The 25060-nt window shown below is 38.7% G+C and overlaps 1 protein-coding gene across 1 annotated transcript; it reads left to right on the top strand.

Moving 5' to 3' along the window:
- The first annotated feature begins 1531 nt into the window (after positions 1–1531).
- cntn2 (contactin 2) lies at positions 1532–20658 on the top strand. Its single transcript, XM_015013155.2, has 22 exons — positions 1532–1793; positions 2943–3084; positions 4125–4297; positions 4455–4550; positions 5187–5399; positions 6030–6132; positions 7503–7684; positions 7800–7936; positions 8209–8338; positions 8590–8740; positions 9117–9244; positions 9876–10051; positions 11276–11396; positions 12129–12287; positions 13399–13548; positions 14037–14107; positions 15230–15464; positions 16562–16674; positions 17712–17898; positions 18717–18829; positions 19121–19289; positions 20286–20658. Exons 1-22 carry the CDS (start codon positions 1739–1741, stop codon positions 20384–20386), a joined length of 3105 nt encoding a protein of 1034 aa, XP_014868641.2. The 5' UTR covers positions 1532–1738; the 3' UTR covers positions 20387–20658.
- Positions 20659–25060: the final 4402 nt, after the last annotated feature.

The following is a 25060-nucleotide window of genomic DNA, read 5'->3' as shown; positions in this document are numbered from 1 at the left end:
TGTTCAATATTATTTAATAATACTTGCTGAATGCACCGCAGAGACAACTTTTTATTAATATTTCAACAGTTTGGTTTTATTAATACGCGCTGGGACAATAACCGTCCCATTGAGAACATTCATGATCTTAATATGGCCCAAAATGAAAACGACTTTGACTCCCCCGCTACATCTGCTCCACAATAACACTTTAGATTTTTGAATTTTCCTCTTAAGGACAAATTCTAGATTATATTGCTTATGTAGAAAAAAACACAAACCAAGAAATAAATGTCACCGAATCTTTTTCTTATGTGATCATTTCAATGACATGGATAGTAGAAACATCAATTAAATGAATCATTAAATGTTACAAGGCCTTAAAGACTTTTTTGACTAAACTAAGCTATTGCCAAAAATAGCTGCTAGTATGTAAACAGACTATTATACAGGGTGTCACTGCACAGAAAATAACAGCAGGAATGTCAGCAGAAGAAGAGTTTTTATGAGCTAATCATGGAGTCTTGACTGAAGTTCAGTCTGGAATACTCTAGTCGCACCTGCCTCATCAATCAGCGCCCGCCTCTCTGCAACCTGGACCTATCGGCGCGGACCAAGCCTCGCTCCAGCCAATCATCGTTTGGGCTTCAGTTCAAAAGGACCTTCACCCTCTGCTCACCAGCTGTGATCAACCCACCTCAATTCAACCCAAACTCTGCTTGGTTCTGCTTTTCTTGTTCAAAGGGACTCATTGCTTTTAAATTCCTCAAACTCATATTGCTGAGGAGTTGAAGGAAGCTAAACAGCTGGTGGTCCCTGTTGTTGGAGTGTTCCAGCTGCTGAAGTACCACATTTTCCTTCCTCTATCCTCAGTGTATTTCCCCTAAAGTTTATTGACGTCTCAAGCGCTTGTTAAACGGAAATTGAATTCTTTGTTCGTTCTCAACATCTCGGCCAATAAACAAGATTCTGATTATGATACAGCAAAAAAAAAAAACCCTGATATGAATAAAGATATTTACTTATGACATAAAGCTGCAGCCTGAACGGAAAGCCAAGATTGCTTTAGTAGATGACCAGAGAGTGTATGAAGGTCACAGACAGTCAGGTCAGGAGTGATGACCTGTCCATTATATATAAATGAGAAACCCCCTCTGTCCACACTCTGCTGTGATTTCAGCCCATGGTGCATCTACTAAATACTGACTTGAAGTGGGTGAATATTTATGCATTCATTCATTTCATGTTAAATATTTTATTTAGTTGTCTTTATTTTTGCAGAAATCCATTTTGACTGTAAAGGTTGTTTAAAAAAATCTGAGATGATTTGTGACATGTAATCGGAGTTTGTCAAACTTAATTTGTTTACGTTTGTTTGACATGACAACTTAATGAACTTAATATATTCACTTGAATAAACTTAATTGTATTACTTGTAACAAAAACTTGTTTTTTTAAAAAGTGGATTACCTGTTTTCTGTTTTCAGTGTAATCTCTGAGTCAGTTTTAAAGTCAGATTTTCAGATTATGTTTTTTGACTCTTATGTTTTGCTAAAGTTGTGTGAAAATTGCTCAGTGTTGCTGGTACTGGTGCTTTATTTGGTCACATTCATGTAGCAGTAACTGGGATTCCACGTTCTTGGGGTTTTTAATGAAAGTATTATTTTTTTTTCATCATTTCTGCTCAGGCACAGAGCGGGCAGTCCTTTCTGGGAGGAGGAGATTTCTCTGTTGATTGTGACCCAGTTGGATCCAGAGGATGGACATTTGGTTGGGTTTGCTTTTCCTCAGTTCTGCTGCTCTGAAGGCAGCTGGTAAGTTTCAGTTTTCATACCTCTGAGTTATTAGACAGATTAATGTTTCTGCTGAAGCCTTACCGCACCGTTTGGAGGTATTTATTGCAATGATCATCGCAGTGATAATTAAATCATATTAGGTGAAGAGTTTCATCAGTCTCCATGTTCCAAAAAATATGAATGTTTTTATGGTTTCTACACAGTCCTGAAAAATGTCCCGATCTGGTTAAGCAGGACAAAAGAAAAACGTTTCGTTTCTAGACTTTCTATTTTGAAGCATCTTCTAAAGGTTAAAAGGTTAATAATTATTAAACAGTGCAGTTTTAATTTTACAGTTTTACAAATCAGGTTTGTTTTTGTTTTTGACTTACTGGCAGAATGCATGTTCAGAAATAAATATTAGGTTTTAAATTCATGTTGAACTGGAGTTGTGGTTCTGAAACCGGTTCTAAAATGACAAAGATGTAAAACATCAATTTTTAGGTATTTAAAAATGAAAGACAACAAAGTCAAGTTAATTCCCAGTAAGTCTCCATCTAACAGCCACATTGCTCATGGAACAAGTTGTAGATTTAGAAACAGAAGAGATCAAAATTAATTATTGTTACACAAAAGCATTAAAATAGCCTTATGCCACAGCTTGAAACTTTGAAAATAACTTTTACCTCATGAATTACAACTTTTACTGTAAGTCATGAGATAAAAGTAAAGGACTCTACAGTCATATTGATACTGATAAAAATATTTAACTTCCTTTGTGAGTTGCATTTGTTGCATGCAAAGTTATGAAGGTCATTTTTAGCAGAAGAAACAAGATGCATGTTTTCCGTTTGGATGTTTTCTCCTGTCCTTCCTTCATTCATATCATTTTTGGGTCTTCTATTTGTCATAACCAACAACACCACTGGTGATTTATTCCTAATAGTGATAATAATACATCTACAGCAAAATTTTAACAATCGTAATTCTGATTTTATATAACAAAACGAGGCAATGTTTGAGTACCACACCGCCAAGATTAAGCGAGTGAGAAGTTTCCTCTGGAAAACATCTCACTCATGCGAACTAGCTTTCTTTTTTTTTTAACATGTTATTAATATTGCACAACAAAGCAAAATGTGGAGATGTTTCTGATCCACCTTGTCCTCCTTGAAATCTGGTTTCCAGTAGGAAACGTGTGTGTGTCGGGTCACGACAGAGGACCAGTGTTTGAAGAGCAGCCAAGCAGCTTAATTTACCCAGAGGGCTTGACTGAAGGCAAAATAACTCTGAGCTGCCAGGCGAGAGCCAGTCCACCCGCAACGTACTCGTGGGTAACACACACACACACACACACACGCACGCACGCACGCACGCACGCACGCACGCACGCACGCACGCACGCACGCACGCACGCACGCACGCACGCACGCACGCACACACACACACACACACGCACACACACACACACATTTGTGTTTCTACTCATATTAAGACTGTGTTGACTTTCATTTATTTTTGGTTTCATTTTAACTGCGTTTATGCCTGACCAACACATCGGACATATTTTCTTACCCTAACTTTACTTACTAACCCAGAAAGTGTAATTATGGAATGATTGAAAACATTTCAGCAAATTAATAACCAGAAAGCTTCACATTTACTGTTGCTGAGGTTTCATCCATATAACAACATGCAGTGGTTCACAGCAGGATCTTTAGTGCTTTTACAAGGTATTTAAAGGTATTTTACCATAAATTTAAATTGTATTCTTTTACTTAATTTGTTGAAGTATCGGCATCCAATTGAAGGAAATATATCCTTCATCTTTTAAATTTTTTTTTATGTCAAAACCTAAAAGTAGAAACATTTCCTATAAAGTCTATTTCTAAATAAAAAAAGATGTTCTTCTTTCCAAAGCTAATGTAACATTTGTGGCTCTAAACAAGTTTTATTTTGATGCAGTCCAACTTTTATACATCTGTATGGAGAACTAGTTGATGTCAGAGAGTAGCTGCGTTTCCATTACAAATGTGTGCAAAACTTTGATACAAAAAATGTGTTTCCATTGCAGTTTTGTGACAGAAAACGATTTGATATGACCAAAAAAAAAACAAAAAAAACTCACCTCATCTTAGTGCCAAAACGTTTGACCAAAAACGATTTTTTTTCTCGAAATTTCCGTGTTTCCACTAAGCAACTTTATTTCCCAAATGTCAAATTTCACAACTATATGGTCAACAGACATGCAGCTAGTAAAGCCCACCACCAATTTACATCTTGGAGAAGAAATTGACTAGTGGCCCACATAAAGTAAAATCTGTTTTTTCTGTACGGTTTGTTTTTATTCCGTTGACTCTGACCCTGCAGGTGGAAACTGAACGGCACAGTCCTGGAGCTGGGGTTGAGCCGGTACACTCTGGTGGCTGGCAGCCTGGTGATCAGCAGCCCTGACAGTTCCCAAGATACCGGATCGTACCAGTGTCTGGCTAAGAACCCGTGTGGGACGATCATCAGCCGAGCTGCTAATCTCAAGTTTGGCTGTGAGTCAGACCTTTCTGGATAAGTTGCTCTTTGTTTAATTTGGCACCAAATCTTCAGGATTTTAAAGCATTATTCCCCCTTTAAGCCCTCCATGTGTCAGCAGTCTTTGGTGTTTGATATTTCCACCTTCATCTCTGTGTTTTCATCTTTCTTCAGACCTTCATGACTTCACTCCTGACAGCAGGACTTCACAGACCGTGTACGAGGGCGCCGGCACTTTCCTGGCCTGTCAGCCGCCCCCACATTACCCAGGTAGCACCTCTGCTGCAGTTCTTCAGCATAATGCTGCCAACACTCAGCAAGTAATAGTGTGACCTTATGTGTTTAACACTGTAATAAAGTGTCTGTTGGAATATAAAATAAACTGGACATGATCCCTGTTTTTTTAAATGTAATGTATCTTTTTACTTTTTTAGTGGAAATGCAAACCTGTGAGCCCTGTTTGATATCACCATGACAACCCTGACACTTGAATATGTCTTATTACCTATTTATGTGTGACGTAAATCACCATCTGCAAAATACCCTTTGACCCTCGCCTAGCCCATCAGACCCATCAGAAAGCAACTGCACTAGTACAAAGTCATGTTTTTAAGTTCTAACATAAAAATACATTTTGAAATTCTTTTGATTGGATCCATAAAAGAGTATATTAGATGGTATGCGTCTGAAAAACGCATACCATCTAATATGCGTTAGAAAGCTTTAACCAGCTTTTGTAGGTTAAAGCTGTTGGGTAAAAACATTAAAATTCTTTGGAATAAAAGCAAGTAACAGCTGAAATGCCCTTAACATGCCACTCTCTGTAACCATAACCCCACATGAGTGATCAGTGTAATTCCTGATTGCGACATCTTTCACCATATATCGCTTCTTTGTCCTCTGCAGCTCTGTCCTATCGCTGGTATTTCAACGAGTTTCCCAACTTCATCAGAAAGGACGACGGACGCTGGTTTGTGTCGCAGGTCACTGGGAACCTGTATTTGGCCAAAGCAGAGTTAAATGACACTGGGAACTACTTCTGCTTTACTACCATCAATCTGGACATCAGCACCAAAAGCACTTTTAGCAAGGGCAGCCTGCTCACTGTAATGCCAGATGGTAAGGTCACCGGATGTCTTTCTGCTACTGTGGTGGAATAATTATGCTTTTTTCCAGTTTTTGGATTCAAGCAGAATGTATGCATCAGGTGTGTGTGTGTGTGTGTGTGTGTGTGTGCAACACAACCAGCCACTTTGTCCTGTGAAGCTGATCACCTGACATAAAAAGATATATTTTCAACAGCCATAGAGCCATGTGTTGAAATTTTACAGCTGTTAAAATTTTACAAAAGTTGCTTTAAGAGTCCAGGGTAACTTACAACATCGGACTGGATTGGATGAAAACTCCACCCACAAACAATAAGAAAGGTTTCAGTATAAATACGCCCCACTTGGTATGGAAGACTTTTATTTTGAGTCCATTTTGATGATGAAGTTTTGTCACTACCAATGAATTGGCGTCCAAAGCGGGGCCTGGACGTTTGGTTCTGAGAAATCAGATAGCAGAACATCAGTCAGTATAAAGAGCATTTATGATTCTTCAAATCTTGCAGAGCTTTATTGTGGCTGATGCTTCATGTCTGTTCATATTTATAGTCATTTTAAAGAAGTTCATTATTTTGAGAATTTTTCTGTGTCAAAAACCAAAGTAATTCTGCACCATTAAATGATCTGTTGTTCTCTTTGTCAGCCAATCCCAGGAGGTCAGCACCAAGCATTAGGCTGCGCTTCCCAGCGGAGACTTACGCCCTCGCTGGACACACCGCCCAATTGGAATGCTTTGCGAACGGAAAGTAAGCTTGCAACGAGAAATTAGAACATATTCTAGAAAAAAAACTCAACTCACCTCTAACTTTATATTTAGATCAATACAGAACTTGATCAAAGGGTTGAAAAAAGCAAAGAGTCTCTAAAAATACATGACTTATTCAAAACATGGCACAATATGATTCTCCTTTTTGGGGAGCCTAATTTGCACACTGTACGTGGAACAAGAACTTTTATATTTAATATGTATATTGTAAAACAAAAATATATTTATTCTCAAGATTCCTGCGACTTTATATATCAACACTATACTGATTTACATACCATATACCAAAATAATAAGAAAATAGCTATTTTGGTAATTACACTAATATATTTCAATTAAGAAAGAAGGGAAAGAAAGAAATAAGATGATAATATAAAAATACTTTATAAATTTCTAAATTCTAAAAGAGATTGAAAGTAAACACTCAGATTTTCTTTAACACATTAAACATTTAACTTAAAAACAATAAAACTGGAGCTTTTTTTATTTAAGCTTGCTTAGGTTAGTGCAGTAGTGGTAAAAAAATCAGGCAGCAGTGTCTTATTCAAAATGTGGTAAAATGGATTTTAGCTACATTTTTTATATATAGAAAGACATATAAGTAACACATAGAACCTCTGTATATAATGAATTTTATTTATTACTAAAAAATATATTTTTTATTTAGAAAAAAAAATATATAGAGAATTACTTTGTTCACAAGGAGTAATTCTCCTCTTGTGAAAGTAAATCCGTTATAGTAGGATCTGTCGTATCAGACACCTGCTTATTCAGCGTTTTCAGGATCAGACCTAAACAAGGCGAGGCGCCGTCGCTCCTCCACTCTGGAACATCGTCACTGAAAAATCTGAGTTATGCAGAAACTGTTGGTTCATTTAAATCGGGACTGAAAACAATTTGATCACAGATTGACACAGATTTGCCTTTTTGAAGCACCAGGGTAAAGACTCAGTTTGGATATAAAGTTTTCTTTATTACTGGTGTTTTGACATCATATGTGATGTTTCTAAGTGTTATTGCAGTCTTAAGGAAATGATCACATATCAGTGCTGCTTTCTTGTTGTCTTTCCTTTGATGTCCTGTTAAGCTCTTTGTCTGGGTTTTAGCATGAATGTTGCTCTATAAATAAACTGGCCTTGTCTTAATTATGGCATTTGCAGCAATCCAGCAGCCAGTCAGGCGTAATGATGCCCCCTGCAGTTCAACCGTAGAGCTTCAGACATTCATTAAAATCTGTGTTTTAATCCAGACTCACTTGCCATCGCTCCAGTGACTGAGCAGTCATTCATGACTCACTGATTTGTTGTTTTTCTGAGTGTAAGCATGTCTAAATTCTTTTGTATTTTTCAGTCCAGTCCCGAAGCTTCGGTGGAGGAAGGTTGACGGTTTAATGCCGTCCAAAGCAGGCTCCACCTCACAGAGTCACACCCTCACATTACCTGAACTCTCTTTTGACGACGAGGGACTTTATGAGTGTGAAGCCTACAACTCAGAAGGACGTGACACATACCAGGGACGCATCATTGTTCAAGGTACCACGCAGAGAGGATTGTAGTGAAATCCGTCATTCATCTGGGACGTTTTGTCTTTGTTTGACCAGCCTCTCTCTCTCTCTCTCTCTCTCTCTCTCTGGCTCCATCCCTGCAGCTCAGCCGGAGTGGTTGCAGGTGATGAGCGACTCGGAGGTGGAGATCAGCTCAGAACTTCACTGGAGCTGCTTAGCTGCTGGAAAACCTCGACCTGCTGTCCGTTGGATACGCAACGGATTGTTTCTCACCACACAGGTAACACACAGAAGCTCTGTTGATCAGATATCCTGTTTTAGATATTTTGTTTCTGAGCTCATAAAGTCCTGATTTTACATCAAACTTCTATGGTGAAATTCTAGTTTTAAATAATTTACAGCTACATTAGGATTGATTTATCAGGACTACAGCTGCTCTGTAGCTAAATGAGCTCTTGCTTGGTCGTTTTGCTGTTCAGTTGAAGAAGTACTGACAATTACTTCACTCTTTCTCTCACGTTATTTGGTTCATGCTTCCTGTCGGGGAAAAAGGACCGGGTGACGGTGAACGGAGCGCATCTGAAAATCATCAATCTGGCCCTGGAGGATTCAGGGATGTACCAGTGTGTGGCCGAGAACAAACACGGCACTATTTATTCATCTGCCGAGCTGAGGGTCCAAGGTAAGAGAGGCAGTGCAGTCAGAGACATTTTTAACTGCACACTCGGACAAACCGATGAGGTGAAGCGTGGAATTTCTGCCAGTCAGAAACACCCAATCAGAGCCAGGAGGAGGGTCTCAGAGCTGTCAGTCAACCTACTTTACTTGTTGCTTAATGTGCTGATGGCAGAGAACCAACTTACCGTTCCAGGAAAACTATTTCATGTCATGACACTGCATTCTGACTTCCTGCATGCCGTGTCCCTGTTCCAGTCCAGGCTCCGGATTTCAGGCTGAATCCGGTGAGGAAGCTGATCCCGGCAGCCAGAGGCGGCCAGGTGGTGATCGAGTGTCGCCCTCGCGCGGCACCGAAGCCCATCCTGTTCTGGAGCCGTGGGACGGAGCTTCTGACCAACAGCAGCAGGTACCAGACTGTAGCAGAAACAGGGAAACATGCGTTGTTGCTCCCAGGCAGAAGAAAGACAAACATTTCTGAGATTTGATTTTTTTTCTTTGACATTCCACAACAACCTCTGACTCTCACAAAGTACTTTAATGTTGTAATGCTGAAGGCAGACTTTGGTGACTTCAGCAGATTCTAAAAAACACAACGACTCTTTATACTATATAAAGAGTCGTTGTGTTTTTTAGAATCGGTGCTGGTTTCCTCACTTATTCTTATCATCAGTTTATTTACCAATAAACTGATGATATGAAAATAAGGCACAAAACTATGTTTATATCTGTTAGCAGAGCTCTGGTTAGCCGGCTGCGTGTTTTTGCTGTCTGTCTCCTCCCAGGATCACAGTAACTCCAGATGGCACGCTGTGGATCTACAACATCAGCCGGGCAGATGAAGGAAAATATACCTGCTTTGCTGAGAACTACCTGGGCAAAGCCAACAGCACTGGACACCTGTCTGTTAGAGGTAAACTGTGGCTTCACGTCTCAGTGAAACCTAACACTGCATCCTCTGCACTCTGGCTGGGTCCCTGTTGCCACTTGAAGTTCATCCAGTTTGTTTGCCGCAGATCTAATGTTGTCCATTATCACTGATGGACTGGAAGAGATGGTTTGAACTCTGCTGCTCTATCTAGGGCTGTAGTTCAGGTAGCATTTGAGCTCTTGAGGCGCTAATCAGACGCTTCCTGTTGTGTAAAAAAACACTTTGTTGCCATAGTCAACAGATCATGACGACTCATTTGTGATCTGCGACCAAATGTTGACCAAACATTTCTGTATGAAAATCAAGGCCCGGTTCTAGTTTGCATGGAATATATTTGCAAAAAAATTGGAAACTTTAGGAAACATCTGTGTAAGGCTCTGTTATTTACATATCCCTTGATTATTTTGTTATTTTGCAGATTAAAATGCCAACCAAGTTTGGCTTAACAGTTGTTTCTATGCCGCTCTTCTTTCTGTATTGCCGTCTGTCCCAGCTTTCGCTATCAGGAACGAGAAGATAACTAACGATCCCTAAAGAGAGAATCTCTACCACGTGCGCTTTGCCCAGCTAAATATTATCTCTTAATATTTACATACATGTATTTAACTTGCAGATGCCACCAAAATCACACTGGCTCCCTCTAACGCTGACATCAACCAGGGGGAGAACGTGACGCTGCAGTGCCACGCCTCCCATGACCCCACCATGGACTTGACCTTCACCTGGGCCCTCAATGGGGTTCTACTGGACCTGGAGAACTGGGCTGGGCCGTACCAGCGGGTGGAGGCGGTGAGCGCCGTGACCCAGAACCTCATACCTCAACTGTGTGGCACAGCCTGAAGTCCTGGTTGTAGAAGGACATTTCAGTCTGCTGTGGGACGTCATTCTTTTATGATCCAGATTTAGGCCTGTCACGATAACAGATTTTATCGGACGATAATTGCCCCACAAATTATTGTAATTCATAAGAATATTGTCATTTTGACCCCATTTTCAACTAATATGATGACAACGGCATAATAATCCGAGTACTCAGCCTGTCACGATACATTTTACTGGATGATAAATTGCCCTAGAGATTATTGTGATAAACGATAATGTTATTGTTTTCAGGCAATTTTCAAGAAATATATTTTTAATGACAAACACAATAAAAAAAAGAAGGAAAGGAAAGCTACACACAACTGAAACCATAAAGAAACGGATTATGAAGTCTCTGTAAACCAAATTACCCTTAAAAAATATGAATCATCAGAATGAAAAATATTGAATTAACATTTTAATTAATTATATAATTGATTAATTGCTTGACAGTCTTAACTATGATCATCGTTGAAGGTGATGAGGTAGAGAAATTGCGACGAAAACGTATTCTATCTTAGACTCTGCTGCTGATTTCTGTTATACCACACCTGGAATTCACAGCACAGTCAGCGCTGTCCTATTTTCAGCCCTTCTATGAATAAGAATAAAATTACACTATACATCACACAGAGGATTCAGCTGCATGCGACTAAAATAGAATGCTTTTACAGCAAAGACCCTTTACAGGAGATCTGCTACATCTGATTAGTTTCTTATTTCATTCATTTGTACTGAAATATTTTAATGTTCTCTTACAGGCAGATGCTCTAAGTGCACCAGTAGCTGCATTTTCCGCTACAGATGTGCGCGAAACTTTTCTGATATATTCCGCTAATGTCAAATCGCTCCCTTCGTCCCCTCTCACCCCCTCCAAGATTTTGTAACTGCGGAGTTGGGCAATGACAATCACACGTGAATAAACTTATTCACATGTGATAAATTCGATAGAAAAACAGAAAAACGGGGTGTGTTTTTTTTTTCCGAAATTGCCGTGTGTCCATTAACAGAATTTATTTTTGTAATTCCAATTTGCGCAATTATACGGTTAATGGAAACGGCGCCAGTGACGTCTGACTTCGCAGATTGTTTTCTGTCGGCAGAGCAGAACCTAATTCCCGCTGTACTCCGTCTGTCCCTCTGTCCTTTCAGAAGGAAAACATCGGCGACCTGCTTATTGTAAACGCTCAGCTGAGTCAGGCCGGAATATTTACCTGCACAGCTCAGACTGTGGTGGACAGCGCTTCTTCTTCTGCTAAACTGGTTGTGCGAGGTGAGTAACATCAAAGCTTCTGACACCTGCTTCATTTTTAGATAGAAAATGGGAGTAGAGAGAATCTTCAGGATGATATCTCTCTCTCTCTCTCTCTCTATATATATATATATATATAATTAAATCAATCAAAGTCCCACTGATATCGACCTGTTTAGCTCGTACTGAAAAGAGTTGGAATGTTTAACGATGTTGAAAATGTTGGGAAATGAGACAGTTTCGAAGTGATATATTGATAATGGCATAATAATGCAAGTTCACCCTCTCAACGATCAATACACGTTCATGTTGTAAAGAACACTTCTCACTGGAACTGGGGGACATTTTAAATATCCAAAATAAAACAAATAAAATCCCACACGCATCCAAGTCCACAAATAAAACGGATCATTTATCTGTAAACAAAACCGCTACTAGAAAAATATTAATGATCAGAATGGAAATGATCAAGCTCGTTTTAATTTATCATGAAGTTGATTGTGACGGGCTTATCGGTTCATCGCTGATGTTTTAGCACCTTTATGTTTGCAGTTTAAACACTAAACTCACAGCCATGTGGCCCATCACAACTTTATGTGATACAAGTTATTATTTGCATCTGCTGCTGAATTTCTGCAGTTGCAGAGAAAAATTGCTAACCATGTTGGTTTGATTTGAGGCGTGGAGTCAAAGCCCAGCTTCTGACTGATTCATGTGAATACTGTGGACACAATGTGCTGCTTTGGTGCCCAGGACCCCCAGGACCACCCGGTGGTCTGCTGGTGAAGAACGTGGCCGAGACGTCGGTGGAACTCAAGTGGAGCCGTGGCTATGACAACCACAGTCCTATTGGCAAATACGTCATAATGGGTCGATCGTCTCTCTCGTCAGAGTGGAGGAAGATGATGACAGGTGTGTGATGTCGTGGCGTTTGGTCCAAGGGGCAAATTGTCATCATGTGCAAAATCACTTTTTGAGCCAAGAAGTGAGGGAGACTACTTTTGTTGAGGGATTTATTGTCCTCTCACATTCAATAGAACCTCTCCACTCCATTATTAACAGCTACAATGTAGCGCCAAGGGACTTTAGTTCTGTAATCTATAGTATATATGAACAAAATATAAGGTTTTAACTTCCAAACTTTAGCTGATAATTATCATTGAACATCTACAGTGTGAATAGAGAGATCATCAAGTGCCGAATGTTCAGTAAAATGTCATTCCTGTGAGCAAATTATTACTTCGCACGATAGAGTGGAAGTGACAGGGGAACAAGTAATAAGCCACATCATTTAATTTAAAGACATGAACATAGAAAGTGTCACAACACTTAACACATTGACATTTTAGACAAATGTAATGGCACACAGGTAGAAAACAAATCCATTTGGACAACAAAATAAGCAGTCTGTCCCACCAAATGGAAATTAAAAACTTAAACACACAAATTAAGCAAACCGTTGTGGTTCAACAGAGCTTTAGTTTTACAAGATGTTTTTTTGTGTGCAAAACTAAGAATCTTGTTTAATGTTTTTAAAAGGATGTGCTCCTGTTAAAAATTCTCAAGAAAATATGTCACATAAACAAAAACCTGCAAACAGTAAAAACGTGAGCGGACGTCCTAATGATCTGAACCTTTGTTCATTTTCATTTCCACCGTCTGTCCCGGACATTTCCAATGAAGTAACAACTGACTGTCTGTGTTTTGATTTTTAGCCTTTGTGTCATCAGCACATGGCGATAAAATGTATTTTATCGTGATATTGGTATCACGATAAAATACATTTTATTTTATTATATGATACGGCTCAGCCATACATCTGCTATTCAGGCGGGGTGAGAAATGTAAAAGCGATGCTGTTTGTGGTTATTTAATGAGAGTCCAAATGTAATCGTAATGTTCTTTAAAACAACAAAATCTTGACACATTTCTTTCTGTGTTCCACCTCCTCATTCGAAATACGCCGTAAAGGACAGAATCAGTCCATAAAAATAAACCCAGGTGCCTTTAATGTTCTCACCAGAACCAGCAAACATCGAGGGGAACGCCGAGTCGGCGCGGGTGACCGGATTGATTCCCTGGATGGATTATGAATTCCAGGTCATCGCCAGCAACATTCTGGGCAGTGGGGAGCCCAGCATGCCGTCCCACGTCATCCGCACAAAGCAAGCAGGTAACGTCCCAAAAAGAGACCCCCAGTCTCACCCCATCGCCCTGGGGTGAGACTGGAGTCATTTTTGCTGTAAATGAAATTCTCTAGAGCTGCCTAACCAAACCCTTGAAAAATGATTGAGCTTAATAAATAATTATGATACAAAATGAATGTGTTTAACGTTTGAGTAAAGACTCAAGAGTTGTGTTTGTGTTTTAGGGTTTTAAAACCATTGAAAGCCGACTTATTAGAGATACCATGGCTGGAGTTGCTCACCCAGAGCTTGTGAGGAAATAAATTACAACAATTTATTGAAGTAGTTTTCTACACTTCATTTAGTCAGAGGACCAGAACTGTGCAGTTCTTAACTTCTGCAAATGTTAGGAAATATTTTGTTTCCAAGGCCACTTCTCCCTTAAACGCTTTAACTATTTTCCAGACAGATTGTACTTTTTAAGCTTCTAGAGGTTTCACACCTCGTGTTCTGTGTTTTCATGTTTGGATCACAGCTCCTACGGTGGCCCCAAGTGGACTCAGTGGAGGGGGAGGAAACCGCAATGAACTGATTATTACCTGGACTGTGAGTAGCTGGTCTTCAGCTTTTGTGCTGTCCATGACTACAGGCATGTGGCATTCACACATTCACAGTAGCGTGCTGCTCTGCAACAAACCAAGTTTTATGACGATACTTTTTTTTTTCTTCCATAGAGGATTTATTGATAATATTTGATGAACAGGGCAGACCTTACAGGGTACACCTAGGTCAGGTCATTCTCAAACTGTGGTCCGCTGGCGCCCCCTTGTGGCCTGCAACTTAACTTACCAAAGGATTGCGTTTATAAATAATAACGAATAAATGGCTTAAAACCGGGTCACTCAAAAGAAAGACTGAAGTTACCGGTGGAGAGAAAACAACGCCAGAAATACTGTGTGATCGGAGGAAGCCAAGTCATGAGTGCTGAAAGTATTGGTGTGACGTTCGTGAGCGATTCTATTCTTTTGAACGAGTCTCAGTTGGTCAGAACTGTTCTATGTTTTCCGACTTTGCTTGCTCATAATGCTCTGCTCTCACGTCAACAGCTAGTTATTTTTTATTTAATTAAAAAGGATTTAATCTACAAAATAAACACAATAGAAAAATACAATTGACTGAAAATGGTCGATAATTTTTATATTTAATGGTGCAGAAAAGGATATTTGTTTCTACCAAAGTAATGCATACAAACATTGATAGAAAAGAACAACTTCTTTTCTGATTTCCATGTATTTGACACAATTGGAAAGTTTTGAATCCACACTTTCAGAATCTGTAAATAACTCCAAACAACCCTGAGTAGATGTGTTCATGACTTTGTTGTGGCCAAAACTCCTTTCTCATTAGGATGAACAAAGAAAACTACAATAAGTGAGTTAAGAGACTAATATTTCAATTTAAGGTTGTATATGTTGTTGTGTTTTTGTGGGGTGGTTTCGAGTCGGGTGGTCCATGAGGGTTTGTGAAATGGGTCAAGTGGTCCTCAGGCTGAAAAAGTTTGAGAAACACTGCTCTAGGTTACTGATCAGGTGTCATGGGAACCCATCCAACCGTGGTTGGCACATGATGATTCACCGGATGGGATGGACAGGCTAGTAACGCTAACAACAACAACTCCAGCACTGACGCTTTGCCCTTCTTGTTCTTGCTTTGTCCTGAATCGTCCAGCCCATGGCCAGGGAGTACCAGAATGGGGACGGCTTTGGCTACATTCTGGCCTTCAGGAAGAAAGACACGCCGCTGTGGTCGGAGGTGCAAATCCCGCATGTCGAGTCCTCTCGCTACGTCTACTACAATGAAAGCCTGATGCCTTACACTCCTTTTGAAGTAAAGATCAAAGCGTACAACCGCAGAGGAGAAGGTCCGTTCAGCCAGCTCTCAGACGTCTACTCCGCAGAGGAAGGCGAGTCTTTCACTTCGCTCCAGTTCAGCTCAGCTTTGAACTCTCACGCATCATGAATTCTTGCAATGTTTGATCATTTGAGATTATCAATAGATCTAATTTAAAGTGTGATTAAATGGATTCGAAATTGGGCTCTTAATATATGCAGTGAGATCATTTTGGGGGGGAAAAAAACATTCACACCGGTATTGTCAAAGGACCACAAATGGCTCCCGAGGCACACTTTTTACATCCCTACCATAGCTGCTCACAGAAACTCCCCAGTGTAAAACGAACAGGAAAGTCCCCCGCCCCCTTTACACATTCACATGGTTTGACATCGTCTCCAATGTTCTCTTCCACCACTAGAGGGCAGCCACAGCCTTGGCACAACCGTCACATATTTACATGTTGTGTCAGTTTGTAAATAAAAATAAGACCTTTATTTATCCAGAAGAAATTACTTTCTTAACTGTGGCAAAAGGAGGGTGATGGAGAAGGAGTTGTAACATTAAGCATAATTTAAAATTACACAACTAGATGACATAAACATAAAAGAACCCAATAAACCAATTATCTCCTTGTTATCTGAGGAGATGAGCGTGTCTGGTCTCTGGATTTCCTCCAGCAGACTTAAAGGACAACAAGCTTATTACAAAGTTTTAGGAACTGATAACAAAATTAAGTTTGCAGATTGATTTGATCTTAGCCTGCAAACTGTCCATGTATTAAAAAAAAACAGAGTATAGTCTAGACAGACTCCCAGATTTAGACATTCAGGAACCTTTTTAAGGAGTCCCATCAACGGTACGGATAGCTGATTGCAAACAGCATTTTTTTTGTTTTTTTTTGTTTATACCATCCCACATGACTTTGGTCTTAAAGGTATTTATCTGAAGATTTCAAAAGGATTATACTGAGACTAAGTTGAAGTTGTTGGAGGATACAAGTAGAGAATTGTGTCATCAGCATAGAACTGTATAACTGAAACCACACTAGATTTAGCTGCTTTATTAGTAAATTGGACAGAACGGCCGGGTCAAGTCTTGACCCCTGTGGAACATTAGTTGGTATATTATAATTTAGTTTGCTTTATGAAGTTTGTCGCTCCTCCGTAGAGCCAACTGTGAGACCTTCAGGCATCAATGCCACAGCACTGTCGGCCTTTGAGATCCAGGTGTCATGGGAACCCATCCAGCCGCTTAGCAACGGGATCCTAAGAGGATACGAGGTAAGCAGCTTCACTCACGCTAACATGGCTGCAAATCAAATGCAATGGTCATTTTTATAAATATGTTACTCTGTTTTCATGGGAAAATCAGCTCACAAAGCACAGCGACCTGTACCAAATAGTTGAAGTGGTTTTGTGGTCAACAGGTTGCCCAGTGGTGGATTTGGTGACCAAATATATGCATTTTTTTGTATGAATTGTTTCAGTTTCTGGTAATCTGGTGGCATTTCAATGAAAGGAAAGTTGTTTAATGACAGAGCCAGCAGCTCAGTTTATATTAGTGGATAATAAATCACTATCTGTTCTCTCAGACAGCTTTTTCATTACTGCTTATGCGTGTAGAATTGCTTTGACCTATTGTAAAAGGTGGACTGATTGTTTATTACTCCAGTTTGACGTAATCCAGGCTCACATTATCAGCTTTTTTGGTTTCAGTCCAGTTCAGAGCAAAGGGATTTTTTTATTAGTGACAAGAAAGCTGATGTCAGCAGCTGATTACTGGTTGATAAAATTATGACAATCAGTTTTTATTTTCCTGTCTGTCAACCTCAGCTGGTCATTATTGCAAAAGTACAAAATTTCACCCAGCATTTTTGGTCGAGTTTCTAGTGCAAATATCTTGTTACACTTTAAATAAGACAAAACTAACTTACAAGTAACTTTTCAGCAAGATATAGAAACTTGTTTAAATTAAACTATTTCTTAATATTGATGAAGTATTTGTTCCATTGGCAGATTATTTAACTTATAACACTGAAAAAAAAATGTTGTTAGTGAAATAATTTGTCATTGGAACTGGAATGTTTTCATCAATATTAAGGAATTATTTACTGAAATGAGCTCCTGTATCTTACTGGAAAATGACTTATGAGTTAATTTTGTCTTATTTCAGGTGTGTTAAGATGTTTTCACTGGAAACTAGACCAAAAATATTGCGTAAGATTTTGTGTTTTTGCAGTGCGAAGACCGGAAAAACCAAAACTACGAATGAAGGGGCAGAGGAAACCTAAGTGTCTACATTCTGTGTTTGTCCCCAGATCCGATACTGGCGGCAGCACGAGAGAGAGGCGGCCGCGGACCGGGTGAGGACGGCCGGGCTGCAGCCAACGGCCCGGGTATCCGGCCTTCGACCGAGCACGCGGTACAACGTGGCCGTTCTGGCGTACAACAGCGCCGGCACAGGGCCTCCGTCGCCTCGCACCGCCGTCACCACCAGGAAACCACGTAAGGCTGCAGTTCTCCCCTGGCAACGCACGCGTTCCAATCCAACACCACTCAGCCCTGGAGAGCTCGTTTAGGCTGTCACAAAGTGACTTTACGAAAGTCCAGCAGACAGTAACTCTGTTTGCTTTAGAACTTCAACTTCCTGCAGTTAGTTTATTTTTTACATCTTTTTTATTAGAGCCAAAGAAACAAATTACAAAATGAACTAAGGCAGGTTTAGAAAATGGTAAAAAGAATCCAGTTTTCTGATATGGATCGACAAAGTTAAGAAAATTAACTTGTTGGGCTGCATTTGCACAGAGATTCAGATTCAGAGGATCAGATGCCATTTTGTTGGCACACACACACACACACACACGCACGCGCGCACACGCACACACACACACACAAATATATATATATATATATATATATATATATATATATATATATATAGGCATAGAAAGTCTGATCTGACTAGAGGTCACCAGGAAACATCCAGATTGTCATCACAATTAGTTTTACACTTCTATACAGTTTTATTGTTACTAATTGTAATTGCTTTATCTTTTCAATGCTCAAAGAAACATGCACAAAACAATGGGTTTTTGGAGGTTTTGGCTGACTTGGTTGGGATTGTTCTCTAGTTTCATTTTCAATTAAACTTTTTTTATTTTGTTGAAAAAGCAACCAAGAAGGGCTGAAACTGGTGTATTGTATTTCTGCTTTTTTTTTAATGCACTATATCTTTAAGCGTGTTGATGGGTGTGTATGTGCAACAACAATTGTGTATTAGTATTTTGTATCTAATATTTTTAACGCCTGTCCTTCAATGTCAGCTCCCAATCGTCCTCCAGGCAACGTGTCGACTGAAACCAAAGGCTCTGAAGTAACGCTGAAGTGGAGTCATGTGACAGCGATGCACAACGAGTCAGCCGTGTTGGGCTATAAGGTCAGTTCTCTGAACATAGGAAGTCTAAGCGGTCAGCACTGACCTCAGCTGCAGCTCAAAACAACAACAGGACAAAGGAATTTCTTCCATTTTGGTTAGTTTTACTTTTATGCAAATCTTCTGTTTCTGAAATGCTCTCCTGTCCCTGTAACGACAGTAAATCTTCATTTCAGGAGACTTTCTGGATGCATTCTGGTGAAGTTCCTGCCTCGCTGTCTCCCTATGAAGCCTAATGTTGCTTGGTCTTTTTTTTAAGCTTTTTTAAGAGCTGCTTGCGTTGCTATTTTTCAGATTCTGTACAGACATGATGACCAGACTGTAATGAAGTTTCTGGACAAATCGAAGACGTCATTGACTCTGCCGCTAACTAAAGACTACGGCTACGCACTGCTGGAGATCCGGACATGGGGCGAGGGCGGAGACGGGCCGTCTCATGAGGTCATCGTGTCCCAGGACTCTGGTAAGATTTGACAGCCTGAGTCACATCTTTCACTATTGAGAAGTAAAATGAGATTATTAGAGGAAGCAGAAGAAGTTACCATGAACACCCACTCTTCTTTTTTCCCTTTAAATTGTTTTCCCCATCTTTCTTCTTTTTTTTATCCTTTTTATACCATATCTGTGTCCTTTACGTTTGAAATAAACTAAACGCAAATTTGAATGAAATTTCTTAGATGTATATATATATATATATATATATATATATATATATATATATATATCATTTGTAACACTCTGCTTATGACAGTAAATCTGTTTGACTTCTCCGTGGTATTCAAACAACAACGCTGAGAGCCACACTACCAGAGAGGACATGTTAAAAAAACAGAAATGGTCAGCAATAAATCAAATAATCACATAATAAATTAAAACAAACTCAATAGTTTCCACATGGATGATTTATCATTTGTCTCTTTTCTCTCTTTCTGTCAAAAACTTAAATGATAAAAGTCTTCACTCTGGTGCTTTGGTCTCAATTATCCTATTTTTTGAAGGACAATTTTGTTTACAGACTCATTATAATTCATTTTATTTGATATTTCCGTTGTATTGTTTGTGTTAAATTTTAATTAGAATTTAAAGTTTATTGATCTTTGAGAATGTGTTCTTGCATTATTTTGTCATAACCATTGTGCTACTTGAAAATGGTCTCAAAACAACAATTTTATCATGTATCACAATAACATCTGGGACAATTTATCATCCAGCAGAATTTCTTCTTGCCTATTTGTACCAGACTTCTAACTAATTTTTGTCCATTGTACTTTTGGCAAGTCAAAATACAAAAAGAAAAACAACTTAAGAACAGTTGACTGTATGCACAAACATCTGTGTGAGACTGAGTACTTCAGTTTAAACCTAAAAGCTGAGATTCTTTCCTCCTTTCAGCCCCACTGACACAGAAAAACACTCTGACCTACACTGAGCCGTGCTGCTCTCTCTCTCCATTTCACAGGAACCGGAATGATGGTGCAGAAGGACACCTCCTCCGCACTGACCAGCTCCCTCCTCCACATGGCCACTGGCCCGGTTCTCTTGGCCCTCAGCCTCCTGTGATCCATCTGTTACTGTTAGTGAAGCGAAGGCTCCAGGCGGACTTTAGATTTCATTCCTTATAATAACAGTTTTAACATCTCAGTGCAGTGGAGGGAACCAGAACTTACCACTCCTGGGGTCTTCATGAACATCAGCTCTTAAGGTGCAAACAGAACTGAGTGAGTGGATGGTTAGCATTGTTAGCTTCTAGATGTGTGATCTGACATTCACTCCAAGAGCAGCTGTATCTACATCATTTAATTTGGAAATAAAAAAACCTTTCATCTGCTGCAGTTGTTTTCTGCATGTCAGGTCTCACTGTCTTCCTGTTTTCCTGGACGTGCATGGAGCAGCGTAACCCGACGGAATGAAGGCTGCATGTTGTTCCCTCCATCCCCTCGTCTCCACCCGCTGCAACTCCGTCTTTAGAAAGGAGGGTCTCAATTGTCTCTGCAAAACCAGGGACTAAGCACCTGCTTTAATCTGGTTAAAGTTGAGTTGAAGCTTTTAAAATGCTGTTCATTGTTTTTCTTTGGATATTTATTTTTTTACTTTTGCCCTAATAAGCATGGCATTCTGGGGTTAACACGGTTTCACTCTGGATTCACGGATATTTTAGGGAGGATGATTAGATAGCTGGAGCGGTCAGCTCTAAAACTATCATGGCCATTCTGAAACCAAGAAAATCAGAATTTTGTACTCTGATGAAAAAGGAAAAAGTTTTGTGTAACAAACCACTGTAGCCGCCAGGTTAGTGCCTCAGCACTGCAGAAGAAAATGATTTGTTTCTGTTGTGCTCGTATTTCAGATTAGCTCACAGTAGCAAGTGTAAAATACAGAACATAGGTTTTTGTCTTTAAGTTAAAAAAAAAGAGTTGATGCCTTCAAAACAACATAAGTTCCCGTTACTGTAGATTAGAAAAAGAAATGTCCTTTCTGCCATTTGCTCTGACCGCAACAATCGGACGGACCTTTAAGCTGACTTGCTCTGTTTGTGTTTTTGTCTCTGTTGTAACCGCAGCAGACGGCAGAGCACGTCCGCTCCTTTTATCATTGATAGAATATGTGCCTGCAGTGTAAAAAACGTTCATGTTTGATGTGTTTATTACTGATCATTTTCTGCCGATAAGGCTAATCAGAGGGAGAGATGAAAGAGTTGTTAGTACTACTGAGCTGTGGTCAGGCCACCAGCGCTGACGCAACACGTCTGACCCTCTGCAGTTCCCAGAACCCACCGAGCCTCCAGAACACTCGCCGCCTTCTGTTGTTTCTAAAGGTTCTTGCTGTTATATTTGTTTATTTATTTTTTTTGCCTTATTTATTTCAATCTGTTGATTTTTACTTATATATTTCTTGTTTTGCCGAGAACTCTTTTTTTATTTGCACAATTTATTTTTTTTTTTTTGTCAAAGTGTTTGCACTATCTTTTATTTGTTATGCAGGATTTAGTTCAGGGGTGTCCAAAGTGTGGCTGGGGGCCCATTTGTGCCCCCTCCACCCCAAAAATTAAAAATTGTCTGTTCTTTTTACGTAACAGTCCAAAGTCCTTTTTATGTTTTAGATCTTCAATTCATAAATGTTTTTTTATTGTTGAAAAGGTTTCCTTTTTTATTTCATGAAGTTTGTGACTCATCTGAAGTTTAAATTTGCCAGTTTAGACACGACTTGACTTGAATGGAATTTCCCAGAGTTGCTGTTCTGTAGCGTCTGAACTGACTGGAAAATGTTGTTATAGCCTATTTATCAACACATCAGTGCATAGTGCAGATATGAAATCGTCTGGTTTTAATTTAAAGCTGCAATTCTGCTTCTGTTGAGTCGTGTATGTCCAATCAAATAATTATGATCCAAGACGTTTTGCTGATTTTATCATTTGAATAAACAGCAGTTATTACTGGTAGTCCTCTGTGCCAACTGGCCTCTGATCCGAGTCCATAAACAGGCAGGAAGTTGTAGATCAGCCTGTTTGTACCACTAAGCTCTCACCTGAAGCAGTCAGCAAAGCTTGGGTCCGGTTTCTCTTCAAGTGCAGACTGAAGCATTTACAAGAAAATTAGCATGGTGTAAATGTTTCTGTCAAAATGTAGATGAAGTCCTAGTTAGACTTAAAGTACACAGGTGATTTTGTGAGTCTGACCTGTTGTCAGCCTGCAGTCTTTACATAGTGAAGGAAGGAAGACTGTAGAATTAATAAATCAAATACAAAAAAAGGTACAAATGTCACCTTTTCGTCAGTTTTGAGGGTAAACCTTTAATTTATCGTTGAGTTGTGCCTAAATCCACGAACGTCTTTGTATTTAAATGGCTTTGACGACCAGACTTGTTTACTTTGCTGGTGGTTGAATGATAGACTTCTTGATTGTACATGCAAATGCTTTATTTGATAATTTCAACATGTTTTGTGTTGCAGTTTTATGATTTTGAGTTAGTTAGTTTGTGATGTATCAGGAAACTTTTTCTGTAGTCAGCGATGCTTAGGGCTGCTGTTGGTGGTGCAGGTGTAATGTTGCTGTTGGTTTTCTCCAGCAGTAGGTGTGAAGTTAAAACCTGGGAAACATTTTCTATATTAGCAGGAAAAAAATGGGAAAACAGATTTTTTTTTCTTGACATATATATATATAGTCTATATTCATCTTAGTGAAATACATACATACATACATAACCTGTTTATACACGACTTCTAACCTCTGCTCTGTCTTCCACTCCCAAATGTAAAGCATCACACAGCAGTTGTCGGAACCACTGAATGTAGTTTACGGTGTGTGTCGTTGTGCTTTATACTCTGTACAGTGTTTTTTTTTATGCCTTCAGTGTTCAGTGCAGAGCCATAAGGATGTGTGACCATATATGGTAGCATTCGCCAAACAGACCTGGCTTGAGTCAGTTCTGGCTTATTTTGCCTTTGGGTCTTTTTATTATTATTATTATTATTATTATTATTATTATTATTATTATTATTATTATTATTATTATTATTATTATTATTATTATTTATTTTTATTGTAACTGAATGGAAGGCACAAGAAGATTGCTTCATGTAAAGCTGTTTTTAAATAAACACATTGGAATTATATTTGAGCAAAGTGTTTATTTTCTTTTATGTCAACTCATAAAAATCACTGCCTGGCCTTTGTTGTACAGATGACAGAAAGACTCAAACAAATTTTATTTTATTCAAATAAAATGCAACTAACCCCCACAAAGTTGGTGAATTCAGTTCAGTTTAAAAATATATTAATTCTAAAAGGAAATCAAATGTTTTTTGGGTAACACTTTATTTGAAGGGGGTTGAATAAGACTGACATGACACTGTCATAAACATGACATAACACCTGTCATGAACATGAATAAGCCTTCATGAATATTTATGACTGTTGTCATAAAGCGTCATTCGGTAAATTATGACACTTTTAATACAAAGTTGACATTATTCAAAATGTCTTTGTTATGACAACTTGACATTAACCAGGAAATCATTACTGTTTAAACTTTACCTTTAATAACATAAAGTTACCTAATTTTTAAAGTGCAGTCAGTAATACTTTTATAACAAATTTATATCAGTAATGATTTCTTGGTTAAGAAATCATTACTGATATTAAGTTCAGCTCTGTCTGTCTATCTTCTGATTCACAACAAATGTTGTCTGAAAAACATCCAAAAAATTAAAACAACACATCAAAGTTGTATCGAGAAAGATAATCAGTTCAATCCATTGATATTAACAGATTCAAGCCATCATACTGAGCATGCATGTGGTGACAGTGGAAAGGAAAACTCTGCTTTAACAGGAAGTTGACCAGCCATCTGCCACCACACAAAGAGAGAAAGACGAGCACAATAAAAACTCATTCAGCTGTTTGATGTAGAAAAATGACGAGAGAATTTAAACTTTTCTGACCATCATATTTCCTGGATATATAAGGTTATTATGAACATTTATCTGCTGATTTGACTGCTGAACAACAGGAAAGTCACAACATTCAAAAATATTAACTGATTTAATCATTAACCAAGACTTATTGGAATTGAAAGAACTATTTTTATCTGATTGTGTATTAAATTTTAAAAGTGATTATATTAATCACAAAGCCTCAAATAAATGAAATACATTTTTTAATTGTTCCGCCTCAAGATTAAAGTAATTTTCCCCACTTTTTAAATCTTTACTCACTTTTTAAAAGTAAAATGTAAATAGAAATAGAAAACATTTCTTTTTATTCCTTATACCATGTTTTATTTTGTTTTTTAAAATGTCAGAAATTATCTTATTGATTCAATTAAAAATAATTACATACTAATTCAATCTTAATAACCTGAACTAACTGTACATGATATATTTTTTTTCTACCCTTTCTCTGACTCTTACCCCTGATTTAACCCAAGAAATGAATTAACTTTCAGGGTAAATATAAGTGACAGGAAGTTTGACATCATATCATCTGAATCCTGAAAGGTTATTCCAGTTTTTCTTTACGGGTGTGGGCACTTATGCAACCATCACAAAGACAATAAAGTTTTATTGTCTTTGTCTATAACACCATCTCAGTTATTACAAACATGAAGAAACCAAAAAAAAAAAAAACCTCTGGTAAGTCTGTAATTGTTATTTTGTGAAACTCTACGTGTAAAACTTCTTAGTCGGCTGTAATGTAGTTTTTAAAGTTCAGTGAGCCAGCAACTTGAGAAATGTAG

This window comes from Poecilia mexicana, unplaced genomic scaffold (assembly GCF_051168715.1).
Source record: "Poecilia mexicana isolate PSO_F unplaced genomic scaffold, ASM5116871v1 scaffold_5, whole genome shotgun sequence".
In the NCBI taxonomy this organism is placed as follows: domain Eukaryota; kingdom Metazoa; phylum Chordata; class Actinopteri; order Cyprinodontiformes; family Poeciliidae; genus Poecilia; species Poecilia mexicana.
This window is presented reverse-complemented; position numbering and strand designations above follow the sequence as displayed.